At 31.8% G+C, this 20,869-nt stretch overlaps 1 protein-coding gene across 1 annotated transcript; it reads left to right on the top strand.

Annotated features, from left to right (window-relative positions):
• The first annotated feature begins 14,271 nt into the window (after window positions 1-14,271).
• Window positions 14,272-18,299, top strand: LOC107877619 (probable LRR receptor-like serine/threonine-protein kinase At2g24230). The gene is made up of 2 exons (XM_016724314.2): window positions 14,272-14,577; window positions 15,146-18,299. Exon 2 carries the CDS (start codon window positions 15,549-15,551, stop codon window positions 18,111-18,113), a length of 2,565 nt encoding a protein of 854 aa, XP_016579800.2. The 5' UTR covers window positions 14,272-14,577; window positions 15,146-15,548; the 3' UTR covers window positions 18,114-18,299.
• The last annotated feature ends 2,570 nt before the right edge of the window (window positions 18,300-20,869 follow it).

Here is a 20,869-nt window from a genome sequence, read left to right as displayed (position 1 = left end):
ATGTGAAATTGGAGTTTGTCGTCACATGCAACTTGACCTTAATTCGAGGGGTACTAGATGTTTATCTCAATATTTAACACTATTAAACTTTTCGAAGAAATCTCATCTTATTGTTTCTTTAGGGATTGGAACGCACGATCATACCGTTAGAGGTGATCAGATATGCTTATCATCCGAGTAACACCATTATTAACACGAATAATTATTTTAATAAAAAATAAATTTCCATAATTAAATTGAGGGGACAAAGACTCTGAGACATACTACTATAACATTAATTGAATAAATCAATTTTCTTAGCTGCTAAATATAAATTCAAGATTTATTTCATAAAAGAACAACTGACAATATAGCCATAGTCAAAAAATTATTTAATGTTAGTGTGCAAAAAGTAATTACAAACAATATGTTGTACATTATTATTACTACCCCACAAACTAAATTAATTGTTTCATACCAACATGTTATGAAGGAGAATAATGTCTCGGATTCGAGTTCAGAATATGAAATTACTTTTTTTTTGAGAGTTTTATCCTTCGCGTAAGATTTTTCAGTGTGAAATCTGAATTTAATCGGATATTAGAATATCTAACATTAAATAGAAATTTTTAAAAAATAATTAATTGCTTAATATCAATTAGTTGTGTTGGGGTCCTCAATATGAGTTCTTTTAGCGCGAATTCAAATTCAGTCGAATCCAATTACGAATACTAAATACTAGATGAAAAATATAGAAAAAAAGTAATTGCTTCATATCAATATGTTGTGGTGGAATGAATATACTGTTGGGTTCATAGAAGTGTGAATGAAAAATGGAGAAAAAATGGTGAAGAAAAGGAGACACCAATTTAGAAAGTACTCCCAAAATTGGAGAGTTCACTAATTCTCCACATTGGTGGGAGAAAGGAACTTTGGAGTGTTTATAATGATGAACACTTACTCCATATGGTAAGTAAAACAAGAAATAAGAGATGCCTTGCACCGTTGTCTTCGCTCGCTCAGCTTCGGATTTGGATCGATCGATGAGTCTTTTTGGACAAAATTTATTTGAATTCCGAAAATACCAACAGTAACGCAGTAAATATTTTCTGTGTTTAATACTCCATTTATATGATTTCAGTTTCATTACGAAAGCATGCATGCAGAAGCTATTTTGAATAGATGCTTCAGATAAATTTTCGAACTGATGCAATTTTTCACTGAAATGGTGCACAGTTTCGAAACTGAACTGATGCACTGTTTTAGTAAACTGATGCACTGCTTCAGAACTGATGCATTATTTCAATGAACTGACACACTTATTCACGAAATGGCATGCCTATTCAGAACAGTCACAATGTTTGGACGAATAGACATGAATATTCAGAAAAGGTTACACCTTTTAGATGAACCTTTGCCACTTTTTAGAAGAGGCATCTTGTGGCTATAAAAAACTGGTTTTATCCATAGGTTTGCATACGAAATTTTTTAGATTAAAAACTCTCTTTTTGTCTCAAAAATATTCTGTGTGATCACTCAAAACGTTCTATGAGTTCGAAGATATTCCAACCGTTTGAGGTACCGCTACTGTTGGTCTGGTTAGCCATTTTATCTTGGGAGAAAAAATTCCACAACCTCGGGTACAGTGAGGGAGATTATTTCCTTAAGGAAAATCCGTGAATTCAGACGACTTGGTTGTATTCTGTTTCATGTTAATTTCTGCAAAATAAAATACACCTCTTGGAAAGGTCATTTTGATCTTGTGTTGAGAGTATTTGATATACTTCATTGTATTCTTGTTTATACTTGAACTCAAGTTGAAGTTGGTGTTGTAATATACAGATTCTGTATACCCGACTATATTGTGGGAAATAACATATACTTTTAGTGGCGGATCTAGAATTTAGAGATCGTGGATACCCAGAAGGTTCAAACACATATATTGATGTCCAAAGTTTTTAAGAATCTGCCTGAAAATTAAAGCACTCGTTTATCTTCTTGGTTTACTGAATGCTTTTATAAATCTTATACCAATTTGTATATATTTCTCATATAATTATACCTAATTTGCGTCGAATTTAATAAGTGTCGAAGCAACACAAAATAGGACGTAGGTCCGCCCCTGTATAATTTTTTACTCTTAATCTTAAATCTCGAGTTTAAATTGATGGTATGAGTTCTATCTTTATTAAAAAGCGTTTTACCTCTAACATGAATTTTTTTAATGTCAATTTTACTTTAATCAAATTTCAATACGAATACAGATATCAAAAACCCTAAAAAAATAAATTTATTGATTGATAAAGTTGTATTGATGAAAATTGCAGGGAAAGAGAATAGACAAGCGGCGGTGTGAAGAATACGCTATGCTAGCAATATCATGTGACATAATGTATGAAATAATTAATTTCTTTTTTTAAAATATTAATAAAATTATTTTGTAATTATATTATTTTGTTACTATCTATTATCGTGTTACATCTTTCTTTTTGTATCTTGAGTTGACGATCTATCGAAAATAACCTCGTTTCTACCTCACCTCAATACGAACCGATGCGCTTATTCTACCCTTCTTAGCCCTACTGTGTAGGAACACTATGAACGAAAATGCAGCATCGTCCAGCGGAGCCTAGAAGAAGGTGACTCGCGCAGACAGTTGACTCAATAGCCAAACCAATCCAATTATCTGATCAATCTCAAAAATTTTATCGACCGACAAATTGGAGACGACGACCACATTTCCTACCTTATCAATATTGAAGATGTACTAATCAATGAATTCACGAAACCAACTTTCTTCTGGTGTTGTTGTGAGGAAAAAAGAAAATGGATAATTAAAGATGAAAATTGTAATTATTTATGTTGGTGGGGACTAAAAAAAGCATATAATAATTGTTTTTTAAAAAGGTATTGATTGATTTATTTTTACTCATCCATCCCCATAATCAATGCAAATCATTAAACTCCCACACTTGTTTTTCTCCTTGTCGGTGTTGGCGTGCTCCCATTTGATCAAATTCCCCCACTCACACACGGCACACCTAGGGTAGGGTGGGGTGGGGGTGGGGGTGGGGGTGGAGAATGGGTGGGTGGGTGGAAAGTCGAAAATATTTATCCGCACTTGATATTTAGGGATGGGGGAGGGTAGAAATTCAAAAATATTTATCGGGGATGGGGAGGATGGAAAGTCGAAAATCGAAAATATTTTGTCTGCACTTGATGTTTGGGGGGAGGTGAAAAGTCGAAAATATTTATTTGCACTTGATGCTTGGGGTGGGAGAGGGTGAAAAGTCGAAAATATTTATCTGCACTTGATGTTTATATCAAATTATATAATTTTGTTGAGTGGTTAAAATTTCAAATGCAGATATTTTATATCTTTTGAATAATGACTTAACGAAAGAATTGTAATTTTTTATAAGAAAAAGTAGGCTGAGCAACGTAAATTCCGACAGTTTGAAGCTTAATTACATAAAATTTTACTATTTTGTATAATTACTTAAATTTCCAATTTCGAATTTGTCGAGATACATAATTAGCTCCTGATACATTCAACGAAAATATATTTTTTCCTTCGTAAAGATACATAATTAGTTCTCGATACATTTTTTTCGATTTGGGGTCAGTCGAGATACATAATTAGCTCTGATACATTCAGTGAATATACATAATCAATTGGGATTTTTGTAAAATTAATTTATAAGGATGGAAATTTATGTAAATATGATAAGTTACGGTGTATGTTAACGTTATTTTGTAAAAATAAATATGCATTTTATATATGTTGAGTCGATATATATATATACACTAATATATTTTCTTATTTGAATTTTATAATTCTACTAACTAGAATTGTAGCCAACTTCCTCATAGACTCATACTAAATTATTTTTTATTTTTTAGAATATGACTAATGCCCACTAATTATCTTAATGAAGCCAAAATAAGGATTAAGAAAACATTTTTAATAGACTTAACTAATAGTTATGAAACCACTAGTCAAAATTTGAAAGAGAGATTTGTGGAATGATTAGGCTTGTGGGGCCGAAACAACTCAATTAAATTAAAGACTAAATATAGTATTAGACAATAAAATAAATCCAAAATGGTAGATTCATATAACCTATGATATTTGTACAACAAATATTACTTACAAATCACTTTCCCTAAACTTAATGATGTGACAAATATGTCACTAAATTTTCCCTTTTGTCTTAATTGGCCCACAAAGTTAATGACTTTAATAAGTGGTCCCCTTATAGCCCACAATGTGGCTAGGCTAGTCCTCATCACAAAGTTTACTATTGTATTTGAGGTGAAAAGAGAAAGCACCCCCCCCCCCTACCCACCCGCCACCCCCCCAACCTCACCCCACTCACCCCCCAATGCCCACCCCTACCCCCACCCCCCACAATTCATATTATATCAAGAAGATTTTAGAAAGTGGAAGACTTCTTCAACTAGTATAAGTGTCAAATAATTCTGTCTATCAAAATTTATATAAATACCAAAATTATTCAGTATTTTGTCTTTGCTATGACCAGAAACAGAGCTACGATTTTGAATTCAGATTACTGTGTTCTTGATAAGTTATTTATACATATTAAGTAATTTTTTAAAATATAAATACTGAGTTTGAGCTAAAACTGTTAGTTCTATAAGACCATAGGCAAAGTTGTAGCTCAACCCTTGACCTCAATCGTTTGCACCGACTTTACGACTACTAGGTCGCACTCGGGTTCGAGTTGTTACAAGATTACACTTTATTTATAAAGTCAAACTTAATATTTTTTGTATATATAGACATAGTAAATGTTAATATTTTTTAACTTTTTCATATATTTATTCATTTATATTTTAAATCTACCTATTAAAAATTTTGACTCCGGTCCTAATAATACCCTGGTGTGTAAGTGGGAGACATTTTCTTTTGGCTACCAAAGTCAATAAATGTTCAATTCTCACTCATTTTATCTTCTCATTGTCTTTTTTAAAAGCAAAAAAAAAAAAAAAAAAAGAAGCTTTTTTCCACCATTTATTTTATAATAATAACAAAAAAGAACAAACTAAGTGGAAGAAAATATACCTTGTGTTCATACTATAAAGAGTATTTATTGATCTGCAATTTTGGATTATTTACATGTATAAACATTCTAATTCTAACAAGTTGAACCTTAAATTATATAAAATATATAAAAAAAACATAAATTAATTACCTATGTTTTTTTTCTTCGGTTGTAGTATTATATGTTGTTGTTACTGTTCTATTCATATTTCATCCTGATTTTGTTATGATTTACTTGAATTGGGCGTCTATTGAAAACAATTACTCTAACTTCACAAGGTAGCTATACTATTCTGATTATCGAGTTTTATGTCGTTATTATTGTTCTTTTTTTTCATTATTTACAACATAAATTCTTCATTACTGTAATTTATTTTCATACTGATTTTGTTATGATTTATTTGAGACGATCATCTATCGAAAACAACTACTCTAACTTCATAACGTAGCTAGATTGCTCTGATTATCGAGTTATATGTCGTTATTACTGTTCGTTTTTCTTCATTATTTACAACATAAGTTCTTTATTAATGTAATTCCTTTTCATAATGATTTCATTATGATTATTTACTGAGCCGAGTGTATATAAAAAATCACTCTGATTTCACAACGTAGCTAGATTGTTCTTATTTATCGAGTTATATATTGTTATTACTGTTCTTTTTTCTTCATTATTTACAACATAAGTTCTTTATTAATGTAATTCTTTTTCATACTGATTTCATCATGATTATTTACTGAGCTGAGCGTATATAAAAAATCACTCTAACTTCACAACGTAGCTAGATTGCTCTTATTAAACGAGTTATATGTTGTTATTACTGTTCTTTTTTCTTCATTATTTACAACATAAGTTCTTCATTAATGTAATTTCTTTTCATATTGATTTCGTTAAGATTTACTTGAGCCGAGTGTCTACCTAAAATAACCACTTTAACTTCACAAGTCAACTAGATTGCTCTGATTATCGAGTTATATGTTGTTATGACTGTTCTTTTTCTTCATTATTTACAACACAAGTTCTTCATTAATGTAATTTCTTTTTATACTGATTTTGTTATGATTTACTTGAGACGTGTGTCTATCGAACAATCACTCTAACTTCACAAAGTAGCTAGATTGCTCTGATTATCGAGTTATATGTTGTCATTATTGTTCCTTTTTCTTCATTATTTACAATATAAGTTCTTCGTTAATGTAATTTCTTTTCATACTAATTTCGTTATGATTTACTTCAGCCGAGCGTCTATCGAAAACAACTACTCTAACTTCACAAGGTAGCTAGATTGCTCTGATTATCGGGCTATATGTTGTTATTACCGTTCTTTTTCTTCATTATTTACAACATAAGTTCTTCATTAATGTAATTTCTTTTCAAACTGATATTATTATGATTTACTTGGCCGAGCGTCTATCGAAAACAATTACTCTAACTTTACTGGTAGCTAGATTGCTCTAATTATCGAGTTATATGTTGTCATTACTATTTTTTTTCTTCATTATTTAAAACGTAAGTTCTTCATTAACGTAATTCATTTTCATATTGATTTTGTTATGATTTACTTGAGTCGAGCGTCTATCGAAAACAATTACTCTAACTTCACAAGGTCGCTAGATTACTCTGATTATCGAATTATATGTTGTTATTACCGTTCCTTTTCTCCATTATTTACAACATAAGTTCTTCATTAATGTAATTCGTTTCATACTGATTTTGTTGTAATTTACTTGAGCCAAATATCTATCGAAAACAACCACTCTAACTTCACAAGCTAGCTAGATTGCCCTGATTATCGAGTTATATGTTGTTATTAGTGTTCTTTTTCATCATTATCTACAACATAAGTTCTTCATTAATGTAATTGCTTTTCATAATGATTTTGTTGTAATTTACTTGAGCCGAGTATTTATCGAAAACAACAACTTTAACTTCACAAGCTAGCTAGATTGCTTTGATTATCGAGTTATATGTTGTTATTACTGTCCTTTTTTCTTCGTCATCTACAACACAACCTCTTCATTAATGTAATTCCTTTTCATACTGATTTTGCTTATTTCTACTTTGACAATGTAGAAATGAGATTGCATATACACCACTCTATCTATTCAGATTCACTTGTAAAAATACACCGGATACGTTGCATATTATTACAAAAAATAAGTAAATATAAAATTGCAAATGCAAAGTATAAATTTGACAGCTTGAAATTCAACTTTCTATTTTATTTTATTTTATTTTATTTTTACATAATATACTTAGACAGCATCTTATTGAGCAACCAATTCCAGTAGTTATATTCCAAATATAATCTGTCAAATATTCCCAAAATGAAAAATAAAATTAATTGGCATAAAAAAAAAAAGTAAATACCACTACATAATAGATATTATATAGCACGCGTTTTAGGTATATTAACTATTAACAAATTGATAACTATTTAATATATTTTTCACTCAACTAATATTTTAGAGTTGAAATTCTTAAAACAAGTAGAAAAAATGTGTCAGTCAAATTTCAGAGAATATTTTGTAGACCAAAACAGTATCTTAGTCAGTGGGTTGGGTAAAAAAACAGCCAAATTATGGGCTTAATTAAGCTATTAATTTAATAATTTGCTTCACTTAATTTAATTAGTCAATGTGCTTTCTTAGTGGCTTAAGTGGACAAATACTCGATTTTGGGATTATCATTTAAGTTATATTCGTAGTTTATAAATATTTACAAACTAAAATATTGAAAAACTAGTTTAATTTGTCAAACTTCAAAAACTTATTATTAACTAAAATATCATTTCAGTTTTATGATTAGACAATATTTTGTAAAATATTTAGTAACTTTTAATTAAAAAACAAAGGAAAATGTTTTTGTAGAAAAGGAAAAAAAATCATCTTAATTAAGATAATGATAATTGTGGTATAATATATGGTAAGATATCATACGATTTTCTTGAACAAAAATCAATTACTATTATATATATATGATGGTTAAATCAATAAATTTTACCCATTTTAGTCCATAAAATTGTCAAAGTTACAATTTTGGTTTGAGTTATTATATTAAATAATATTTCCTTTTAATTATTAGTGTTTGATCATTAATAGTAGAAGTTAATTTTAACTAATTCCTATTGGTTTCACAATAAAGGTGATTAAACACAATAATAATAATTATAATATATTATGTCGATTTATTTCGGCCGAATCTATTAACTTTGGTGCAAATGTTATATTAGCATCCCAAAATCCTAAAATTTAACGCTAATGATAAGTTGACAATCAAATAAAATTAATTAATTTATGATTAATATGACTTTAAAATTATGTAGAATTATAAATAATTGTATTATTTAAATAATATAGGCCTTTGAGTGATTATTTAAATAAAATGACAAATAAAAAATAAATGAAGATGCATTTAGTGATGTAGTTGGATGAACTCATCAGCATTTTGTTTGTTTGCATATCACACATATCCCATGACTCATAATATTATTTCTCCGTCTCAAACTATATGTCGTGTTTTTCTTTTATATACTATATAAAAAAATTATTAATTAATAAATAAATTTAGACTAGGAGTAACTGATAAACTTATTGCGATGACTAGAAAAACATGGATTCAAGTCGTAGAAACAATCTTTTACAGACAGTGACAGACCCAGAATTTAAGGATCATGGATGCTCAAAAGTTTCGAACATATATATTAACACCTAAAGCTTTAAGGTTCTGTCTGCAAACTAAAACGTCCATCTATCTTCTTGGTTCACTGGGTGCTTTTCTAAACCTTATACCAAATTTTATATCTTTTTTTATATAATTATACCTGATGTACGTCGAATTTAACGAGAGTCGAAGCATCAAAAGATTGGCCGTAGGTCCGTCCCTGCTTGCGAAAATATAGGTTTCACTGGGCCTCGTGCATATCGAAAGTTTTAGTGCATCGAATTACTCTTTTATATAATTTGTCTTCGTTAAATATTTATTCTAGTGAAATGTCTGTAGTTTCAAGAATAATAATTATTAATGATATATGAAAAATAAAGAAGTAATTTTATTTTAACTTCTAAAATGATATCGAGACAACTATTTTTAGAAACAACGCTAAATCATTTGAATTAAAGGAAGTAATTCAAACAAAATAAAATATAATTATAAATATAAAATATAAGAATAATAAGAAGCAAAAATTTGAGCAATTATTTATGGAATTGTTTAAAATTACATCAAATACCGAAATATTTCAATCTTTCTCAATTATTGCTCTTTCAAAATTTGGAGTACAAAATCAAAAAGTCAAAAGAGAATATTGGACCAAAAATAGTAAAGAAATATTTGAATCTCTCTCCTTATTGAATAGCCATAAAAAGTTTAGGCAAAAAAGTGAAAAATCTTTTAATTTTGGAAAGTCTTCTATCAATTTTTGTTTTTATATTCTGTAAGACAAAAAGTGTTAATAAAGTTCTCATTTAACAACCCCATTATTAAAATTTAATACCATTTTTTTTTTTGGTTATAATTTAGAAAAAATAACATGAATCCCAATAATTTGGAGCTTGATTACTGAAAATTTTGATGTTTTGCATAATTACTGAAATCCGACATTTTACATAATTATTGAAATTCTAATTTTGAGTCTGTTGAAGTACATAATTAGCTTCCGATACATCCAACGAAGATATATTTTTTCCTTTGTTTTAATACCATTATACCAGTTTGATTTCCAATCTTTACCTTTTAATTTATGAGTTTAAAGTTTTATATAATAAAAAATTAAGTAGTATAAGAACTATCCATCCCAAATAAATGTACTTTTCTATCTGATAAATATGAAAAAAAAATTACAACTTATAGTATTTATTGTATAGTTTTAAATATTTTTAATTTAAAATATTAAATTGCTCCTACTCATTTAACTTTCAAAATTTTTCATTTCTTGTTAAAAGGAAAAAACAATACTTATTTTTTGCTAAGAAGAAAGTACAAATAGTGATATATTATTTTTATTTTTATTTGTTTGTCTTATTTTAATTTTAATGGAGTTTAAAAAATAAATAAATCTTTTGATTTTAAATATATTACGTGAAAAATAAAAAAGTTAAAAAAACATTATTTTTAAATGAACTAATAATGTGGGAGTGGTCTCGGTAGAGGATAAGTTGCGGGAAGTGAGGTTGAGATGGTTTGGCCATGTCATGAGAAGGGGCACGGATGCCCCAGTTCGTAGGTGTGAGAGGTTGGCCTTGGAGGGTTTCAAGCGGGGTAGGGGTAGACCTAAGTTGTACTGGAGAGGAGTGATTAGACGTGACATGGAATAGTTACAGCTTACTGAGGACATGACCCTCGATAGGAAGGTTTGGAAGAAGAGTATTAAGCTAGAGGGCTAAGGAGTGGAGTCGAGTCATAGTCTGCAGATAGGAGGGTTAAGGGTAGCTTGGTTGGTAGCTCTAGGTTTGGGGGACGGAGGGTCCTTGGTGGGTTAACTATACGTTTTGTTTGTGAATGTTGATTCTTTGTTACTTTAACATAATGCTTGTCTTTTGGTTAATTATACTTTATTTTTGTGGATGTTGGTGCTATGTTATTTTATCATTTTGCTTGCCTGTTGGTCTACAGTCCTTGGTCCTGAGCCGGGGGTCTATCGGAAACAGCCTCTCTACCTCCGTCGGGGGTAGTGGTATGGACTGCGTACATTTTACCCTCCTCGGGCCCCACTATTTGAGAATATACTGGGTATATTATTGTTGTTGAACTAATAAAAAAATAAAAAAACAAATTGAAACTTAATCCAACTTACAAGGAAATTACATGTAAACTTTCGAAACAATAAAGTGACCCAAAATAATACTCTTTCTGTTTCAATTTGCTTGTTCTGTTTTGACGTAACACATAATTTAAGTTTAAAAAATTAGATTTGAATCTCATTATCTTAAATTAAATACAAGTCAAATTTTTTAATCTTATGATTTTAAATTTATCATAATTTGCTTGTTCTATTTTGACGTAACACATAATTTTAAGTTTAAAAAATTAGATTTGAATCTCATTATCTTAAATTAAATACAAGTAAAATTTTTTAATCTTATGATTTTAAATGTATCATATAAAAAGTTAAAAATCAAAATGATAAACACCCCTTACTTCTAATTCGAACGAGCTCTTAGTGAATGGTAAATTTTTCTTTTTCTTTAAGAAAAAGTTGCTAGAAAAAGAAATCTTTTGCACACAAACTAAAAAGGAAGGCAAATCAAATAAATTAAAACGGAGGAAGTAATTTATTATTTATATTTTTTCCTTTAATAAAGAGTAGTACAATAGTAGTAGTAATAATAATCAAGAAAATCATAATAAGTATTATTTCCACTTGCTATGTGTCAATTTTTTTTATTTTTTTTTAAAGTTGTTAGAAGGAAAGAAATCTTTTGAACACGAACTAAAAAGGAAAGTAAGTCAAATAAATTAAAACAGATGGATTAATTTATTATTTGTATAACTTTTTTTTTCCTTTAATAAAGAGTAGTATAGTAGGGGTGTACATAGGTCGGGTTGGTTTGGTTTTCTATTGAAAAAAAATCAAACCAATTATGTTGGTTTATTAAAACTATAAACCAAATTAAATCAACATAAAATCAATTTTTTCGGTTTAGATTTTAGTCGGTTCTTTCGATTTTTTTAGTTTTTCTCGGTTTTCTTTTATAATCTTAATTTTTTACAATTATATTGTGATTCAAGTTTAGATCAAGTATGTTTTTACTCATACACTAATGAAAAACTACAATTATGAAAAATTGAGGAGCGAAACACTCTCTTGAAACTAAAAAATAAGATGAAGAGTGAAAAGTTTAGGTTTTAAGTTTATATTAGATTTTGGATCATTTTATTAGCAATTAATGGATAAATATTAAAGCTTAAAGGCCCAAATATAAATATATATGTATATATACATCTACTTTCTAAATATTAAAAATTAATAAAACTAATTGAAAAGTATTTAAAAAGTAGATTATAATTAATATTTTATGTATAAACGTTAAATTATATACATGCATATACAACAACAACAAAAAACCTAGTATATTCCCATATATTGGGGTCTGGGGAGGGTAGAGTGTACGCAGTCCATACCACTACCTCTAAAGAGATCAAGAGGCTGTTTTCGATAGACCCCCGGCTCAAGACAAAAGACAGTATGAAAGAGCAACAAAAACATAGAACATGATAAAATAACATATGTACGACATCCAAAAACATATTGTACATTGCCAAACACAAGACACCAAGTTTAACCTAAATACTGACTGCGACTCATTCACACCCTTAGCCTTCTATCCTAATGCTATTCCTCCATAACTTCCTATCCAGGGTCATGTCCTTAGTCAACTGTAACTACTCCAAGTCACACTTAATCACTTCTCTCCAGCATTTCTTTGGTCTACCCCTAACCCGCTTGAAACCTTCCAAGGTCAACCTCTCACATCTACGAACTGGGGCATCCACGCCCCTCCTCATCACATGACCAAACCACCTCAACCTCACTTCCAGTATTTTATCCTCCACTGACACAACTCCCATCTTTTCCTGAATAATTTTATTCCTAACCATGTCAGCCCTCGAGAATCCACACATCCAGCGCAACATCCTCATTTCCGCCACCTTCAACTTTTGGATATGAGAATTCTTAACCGGCCAACACTGCACTCTATACAACATAGCAGACCGGACTGTAATTCTATAAAATTTGCCTTTCAACTTGGAGGGCACCTTCTTATCGCATAAAATTTCCGAAGCGAGCCTCCATTTCATCCAACCTGTCCCAATACGGTGAGAGACATCCTCATCTATCTCTCCATCCCCTGAATCGTAGACCCGAGATACTTAAAACTATTCTTCTTACAAACCGCCTGGGAATCCAACTTCACTATCACCTCCTCTTGCCTCAAATCACTAAGCTTGCACTCCAAGTATTTTGTCTTGGTCCTACTTAATCAAAACCCTTTAGACTCCAGGGTTTGTCTCCAAACCTCCAGCTTATCGTTAACCCCTTGTCGCAACTCCTCAATCAAAATAATATCATCCGCGAAAAGCATACACCAAGGCACCTTGCCTTGAATATTCCGCATCAACACAATCATCACCAAAGCAAATAAATGCATATATATATCTATAATATATTAAAAGTGTGAATATCCTTAGAAAGTGAATTGAATTTTTTGCCCTTCATTGAAATCTTTGCTTTAAACAAAATCGTCTTTTTCACTATTTCTTCTTAATATTTAAACAAAATCGTCTTTTTCACTATTTAGTCCTAATATTTAAGAGTTGAAAATTAATTAAATATAGTTGTGGTAAAAAATTTTCTTATTAGAAGACATCAGAATTTCTATATCTTTTTCTAATTTAAAAATTAAAAATTAATTAAATATATTTATGGTAAACCATTCCTTATTTGAAGTCATACAACTGAAACATTTTTTATTATTTTAATAATTATAAATCAATGAAATTTGATTTTAAGAAGATTTGAAAATCTAAAAATAAATATAAAACTATTAGAATAAGAAAAAATTAAGAAGTTCCGGATTTTTAAATGTTTTAAGTACATAATAGAATGTAATCAATAAATTTGTAAAGACTTGGCTTTAAAAATAAGGAACGATTTTAAATATAACTATATAACTATATATATATAAATAAATAATTATACCACAAATATGGTTTAAATTGAATCATCTCTCTTATCCTGTGGCAACAAGGGAAAGAGGTACACAAATGTAAAAGTGATACCATCAACCACTTGGAATTGGAAAACATATATGTGTATGTGTTTATGTTTACATTATTTCATTAAAGTGTGAAAGATTTTTGAAAAGTGATTTGAACTTTTACACTTTATTAAAAATGTCCGCAATAGATAAAATTATTTAATTTTAAATAATCAAACATACACATATATAAATATATATATATATTATGTTGGTTTGATTTGGGTTTGGTTTGATTTTTTTTTGTTAACACCAAACCAAATCAAGAGTGGTCGTTTTTTTTTTTCAAACATCAAACCAACCAAATCAAATCATAAGTTAATTTTTTTTCTCGATTTGATCTAGTTCTTCAATTTAGTTTAACTTGAGGTTTTGGTCTGTATACCCCTGTAATATAGTATAGTATAGTATAGTACGTAATAGTAATAATAATAATCAAGAAGATCTTAATAAGCACTATTATTTCCACTTGGTATGAAGTAAAATGATGATGAATGAATGAACAACATTAAGCAAAATCATTGAATTCTCATCTAACACACCTTTACTCCAAAACTTCACCAACCCAAATTTTTTCTCATTTATGAACCCCTCCTAACATTTGACCACAACACACATACACACACACTAGAACAAATTTTTACTATATTTTTTTTGGTTGTAAAAAAAAATTTGAATTTTTTTTTTTTGTCTTGTTGAAAATATAGAGACAAAGCATTAATGTTGGAAGTGTGTGTTTTCTTTGTTGGCTTTTCATGCAAAGGTCAGACAAGGTAAAGTTTACATTATCTTAGTTGTCTACTGAAATTCTCATTATCTTTCTGAGTTGCTATTTTTTCAGTTTTTTTTTTCTTTTTTTTTATAGAAAGATTTGATTTTTATGTGTTTTTAGTCAATTGTGTAGACTTTCTTGAACTTTTGGGGTTGTGGGGTTGTGGTGAAAGTGTGTGTTTTGGTGATTCTTGGAAAGTTGAGCAAGTTTTATGTGTCAAAAATGAAGTTGTGAAATATCCCATTATTTCACAAAAAAAAAGATTTGATTTTTATGCATTTTTAGCCAATTGTGTAGACTTTCTTGAACTTTTGGAGTTGTGGGGTTGTGCTAAATGTGTTTGTTTTGCTGATTCTTGGAAAGTAGAGTGCTAAAGTTCTGAAAAAGGGGAGATTTTTGGAGTTGTTTGTGGGGTTTTTGCTTCTTTCTGTCTCTGAGTTTTACAGTTGAAGTCTTATATTTCTCATTTCTTCAAGAAAGATTTGATCTTTATGTATTTTTAGCCAATTGTGTACTCTTCTTGAACTTTTTGGCTTTGTGGGGTTGTGATGAAAGTGCTTGTTTTGCAGGTTCTTGGAAAGTACAACAAACTTTATGAATCAAAAAATGGCGTTGAATTTTTGAAAAAGGGGAGATTTTTGAAGTTGTTTGGAGGGGTTTGCTTCTTTCTGAGGAAAAAAAGGAGAGATTTTTGGAGTTGTTTGGAGGTTTTGCTTCTTTCTGAGTTTTACATTTGAAGCTATCTTTCTCATTTCTTTCAAGAAAGATTTGATTTTTATCCAATAGTGTAGAACTTATTGCTTTGTGGGGTTGTGCTAAAAGTGTCTGTTTTGCTGATTCTTGGTTGGTAGAACAACTTTTGAGTCAAAAATGGTGTTGAAGTTCTGAAAAGGAGAGATTTTTGGAGTTGTTGGAGGGTTTTGTTTCTCTCTTTTTCATTCTGAGATTTGCAGTTGAATTGTTTATCTACAAATGGGAATAGGCATTCTTGGTTCTTTTCTGGTTTTGACAGTGTTCTTTAGGCCTTTGCTTTGTCAACAACCAAACACTGATGGATTTTTTGTCTCTGATTTCCTTTCAAAGATGGGTGTTACTAAAGTTCACAACTTTTCGACTCACTTTTGTTCTTGGCAAGGGGTGGGATGTGATTCCAATGAAGAAAGTGTTGTCAATTTGACAGCTAAAAGTTTCGGTTTGTCTGGTGTAATTCCTGATAACACCATTGGTAAACTCACAAAACTTAAGTATTTGGATCTGAGTAACAATAAACTCACTGCTTTGCCTTCTGATATATGGAGTTTAGGTTCACTCAAGTATCTTAACCTTTCACATAACAATATCTCTGGTGATCTTTCAAGTAACATTGGCAATTTTGGTGTTCTTGAAATCTTGGATCTGTCTGTGAACAATTTTTCTGGAAAGATTCCAGAAGCCATTAGCTCACTTGCAAGTTTACGTTCTCTTAATCTTTGTAAGAATTGGTTTGATTCAGAAATCCCTTCTGGAATCTTGAGTTGCCGTTCATTGGAGTCGCTTGATCTTTCGGAAAACAGGCTCACCGGTATTCCTAATGGTTTTGGTTCTGTATTTCACAAGCTCAAGTGGTTGAATCTTGCAGAAAATGAGATTCTTGGGAAAGATTCAGATTTTTCAAGAATGGATTCAATCACTTATGTCAACATTTCGGGGAATTCGTTTAAAGGTTCTGTTGTTGATCTTTTTACGGGGCCGTTGGAAGTGATTGATTTGAGCAGAAATCAGTTTGATGGTCATGTTTCTCAGGTAAACTTCAGTTCCAGCTTCAATTGGTCTCATTTGGTTTATCTTGATTTATCTGAGAATCATATTAGTGGAGTGATCTTTAGAGAGTTGAACAATGCCCGGAATCTCGTACACCTTAATCTTGCGGATAATAGATTTTCACAACAAGAATTTCCACATATCGATATGTTATCTGGCTTAGAGTATCTCAATTTGTCTGGAACTAGTTTGATTGGCCAAATCCCTCAAGAGCTCTCATCGTTGAGTCGCTTGATAATCCTCGATATATCCAAAAACCGTCTTAGTAACCTCATTCCTCCTCTGAGCAATAGAAATCTCCTGCTTCTTGATGTTTCATACAACAATTTGACTGGTGATATCCCATTACCACTTGTCGAGATACTTCCAAGGATGGAGATGTTCAATTTTTCTTACAACAATCTAACTCTTTGTGCGTCTGAATTCTCCACCAAAACGGTCCAGTCGGCGTTTATAGGGTCATCGTATGGATGTCCTATTGCTGCCAACCCTGCTCTTTTCCACAAGAAAGCTCTGAAACATAGAGGGCTTAAACTTGCTTTGGCATTAACTTTCTCTATGGTCTTACTGCTTCTTGGTTTACTGTTCTTGGCTTTTGGTTGTCGAAGGAAAACCACGATATGGGCGGTTAAACAGAATTCTTACAAGGAAGAACAGACTATTTCTGGTCCCTTTTCGTTCCAGACTGATTCAACGACTTGGGTTGCTGATGTTAAGCAAGCAAACTCAGTGCCCGTAGTGATTTTCGAGAAGCCACTGTTGAATTTCACATTTGCAGATCTCTTATCTGCGACTTCCAATTTCGATCGAGGCACATTGTTAGCTGAAGGGAGGTTTGGTCCAGTTTATAGAGGCTTTTTACCAGGCGGTATTCATGTGGCTGTGAAAGTTCTGGTTCACGGTTCCACTATGACAGACCATGAGGCTGCAAGAGAGCTCGAGTATCTTGGCCGGATAAAACATCCTAATCTTGTGCCATTGACAGGATACTGCCTGGCCGGGGAGCAAAGAATTGCCATTTATGATTACATGGAGAATGGGAATTTGCAGAATTTGCTTCATGACTTGCCACTCGGGGTTCGAACTACTACGGAAGATTGGAGCACGGACACGTGGGAAGAGGACGATAACAACAGTATTCAGAATGTTGGTTCCGAAGGGTTGTTAACCACTTGGAGATTTAGGCACAAAATCGCGCTCGGCACTGCTAGAGCCCTTGCATTTCTACATCATGGTTGTTCACCTCCCATTATTCATAGAGATGTCAAAGCTAGCAGCGTTTATCTTGATATGAACTTGGAGCCAAGATTATCTGATTTCGGATTGGCTAAAATCTTTGGCACTGGACCCGAGGATGAGATCACTCGCGGTTCACCTGGTTATATTCCTCCAGAGTTTCTGCATTCTGAAAGCGCCTCCCCTAAATATCCTACACCAAAGTCAGATGTGTATGGATTTGGAGTCATCCTTTTTGAGCTGATCACGGGGAAAAAACCAGTCGAAGATTATTATCCAGAAGACAAGGATGCTAATTTGGTTGGTTGGGTCAGAGGATTAGTAAGGAACGACAATGGATCAAGAGTTATCGATCCAAAGATTCGTGGAACTGCATCACAGACACAAATACTTGAAGCCTTGAAAATCGGTTATCTATGCACAGCTGAAGTTCCCGCGAAGCGACCTAGTATGCATCAAGTAGTTGGACTGCTTAAGGATATTGAACCTGCACAACAATGAAGATAAAGAGGACACAAAAACATTGGCAACAATGCAAAATTTTCACCTATTGTTTTTTTGAGTTATCCTTGTGTACAGTAGTCCAATATTTTTGTTTGCTGCTTTATGCAATGTTTCTCATTTTCCTTTTAACATTTCCACTGGAAAGTTTTTTAAGTTATACAAAGTTTTTAATTTTCATTTGTCTCCTCCCTCGTTCACAACTACTTTGATTTGTCGCGCATGAGTAGAGGGTCTTTGGGAAAGAGCCTTTCCACCTCGACGAGGTAAGGATAAGGTCTGTGTATTCTCTACCCTCTCGAGACCTCACTCGCCGGATAATGCTGGGTATATTGTTGGTTCATTTGTCTTCCAATGCTTTGAAATCATTGTTCATGATGATATAAAATCATCCTTAGACACTTACTTTATGTATCCAAAGATGAGATGGTTCATTTGTTTCAAAAATATACTCTTGCTTCAAGTGCTGCACTGTTGAAAAATGCTATCACCCATGTCGGATCCTCCAAAAATGCATAGGTTTTGAAGGATTCGACGTACATCCGACAATGTTTTTAAGAGTTCGGAGTAACAAGTGTGGCGGACGCTTCAAAAATGTTGTTGTACTTTGTGTCTTTACTCTTCAAAGATGTTGTCGCATTCATGCCGGATCCTCTAAAAATGCACCAAAAATGCATAGGTTTTGAAGTATTCGACATGCATCCGACAATATTTTTAAGAGTTGGAAGTAACAAACGTGGCGAATGCTTCAAAAATGTTGTAGCACGCGTGTCTTACTCTTCAAAGATGTTGTCGCATTCATGTCATATCCTCCAAAAATGCATAGGTTTTGAAGGATTAGACGTACATCCGACAATGTTTTTAAGAGTTGGAAGTAACAAACGTGGCGAACGCTTCAAAAATGTTGTTACACTTTGTGTCTTACTCTTCAAAGATGTTGTCGCATTCATATCGTATCCTCTAAAAATGCACCAAAAATGCACCAAAAATGCATAGGTTTTGAAGGATTCGACGTGCATCCGGCAATATTTTTTAAGAGTTAAAGAGTAACAAATGTCGTGAACGCTTCAAAAATGTTGTTATACTTTGTGTCTTACTCTTCAAAGACGTCGCATTCATGTCGTATCCTCTAAAAATGCACCAAAAATGCATAGTTTTTGAAGGATTCGACATGCATCCCACAGTGTTTTGTAAGAGTTGGAGTAACAAACATGGCGAACGCTTCAAAAATGTTGTTGCACACATGTCTTACTCTTCAAAGATGTCGCATTCATGTCGTATCCTCTAAAAGTGCATAGGTTTTAAAGGATTCGACACACTTAATAATATTTTAAAGAGTTGCAGCAACAAACGTGTCGAACACTTCAAAAATGTTGCCGCTCACATGTAGGACTCTTTAAAGATGTTGCACCCATATCGAATCCTCTAAAAGTACATAGGTTTTGAAGGATTGGACGGTCGACACACACCCGATAACATTCGTAAGAGTCAGAGCAACAAAACGTGTCGAACACTTCAAAAATATTGTGTCATTCGTGTCGGATTTCCATAAAATGCATAGGTTTTGAAAGACTGGTCGGTCGACATACCCCTGATAACATTCGTAAGAGTCAGAGCAACAAAGCTCGTCGGACTCTTCAAAAATGTTGTGCCACTCGGATCGGATTCTATAAAATGCATACATTTGAAAGATCCGACACGTACTCGATAGTACTTCTAAACAGTCCAAAAAAACATAGCTATAAAGGCAAATCTTTTTTCATTATATATTCTGATGGACCTAGTGTTAATTTATGGGGCTCCATTAAATTCTTGGAAATAGTATTTGCAGAAAAACCATGGACCAATGTCTTTAGTGGTCCTTTTCATGAAGTATGTGTCACTGAGTATATAGGACAAAAAGTTGACATTATTCTAATCAATCCAATATTAATTTAATTAATCAACTTTGACTAATTTTCTTTGTTGCTATCTTCAATCATTTTGATGCTATTCCTGCTCTAGGTGTTAGTACTTATTATTATCGTAGTGTCTGAGTGAGCTTTCGAATACCTCAACTAAATTCGCAATATGCATATCATCCCTATCAGCAACAGACAGTGACGGACCCAGAATTTAAGAAGTATGGCTGCTTACTACAGAAAAAAATAAAAAATCATCTTAACTAGGTTTTAATTCGAACACACCTACTAGTGAAGAGCTTTAAGATCAACCTAAATGCCAGTGCACTTAACCAACTTTTTGTTTAGTGGGTGCTTTTATATAATTTATATACATTTTTGTATATTTTTATGTAATTATACCTACTCCGCGTTGAGTTTAGTGAGTGACGAAGCACCCAAAATTTATGTGTAGGTCCGTCCCTGACAACAGATATCATAAAAGTGTTATATTGTGGTCAGTTTGTTTTAATCTTGCTAGTAAAATTTATGCTGATGAGAAGTAACATGTATTCTTTACTACTTTTTCTTTATTATCGTGGTGTCTGAGTCAGCTTTCGAGCATCTCGACTAAATTCACTGTATACCTGTCATCCTCACCAGCAACAGAAATAAGAAATGTGTGATATTGTGGTCAGTTTGTTTTAATCTTAATAGTGAAATTTATGCTGATGAGAAGTAACATGTATTCTTTAGTACATTTTCTTTATTATCGTGGTGTCTGAGTCAGCCTTCACGTACCTCGACTAAATTCATGGTGTACCTATCATTCTCACCAGCAACAGATATCAGAAAGGTCTGATAATGTGGTCAGTT

The sequence above is a fragment of the Capsicum annuum genome, chromosome 7, assembly GCF_002878395.1.
Source record: "Capsicum annuum cultivar UCD-10X-F1 chromosome 7, UCD10Xv1.1, whole genome shotgun sequence".
Lineage (NCBI taxonomy): Eukaryota > Viridiplantae > Streptophyta > Magnoliopsida > Solanales > Solanaceae > Capsicum > Capsicum annuum.
The sequence above is the reverse complement of the archived record's forward strand: the minus strand, read 5'-3'. Positions and strand labels throughout refer to the sequence as shown.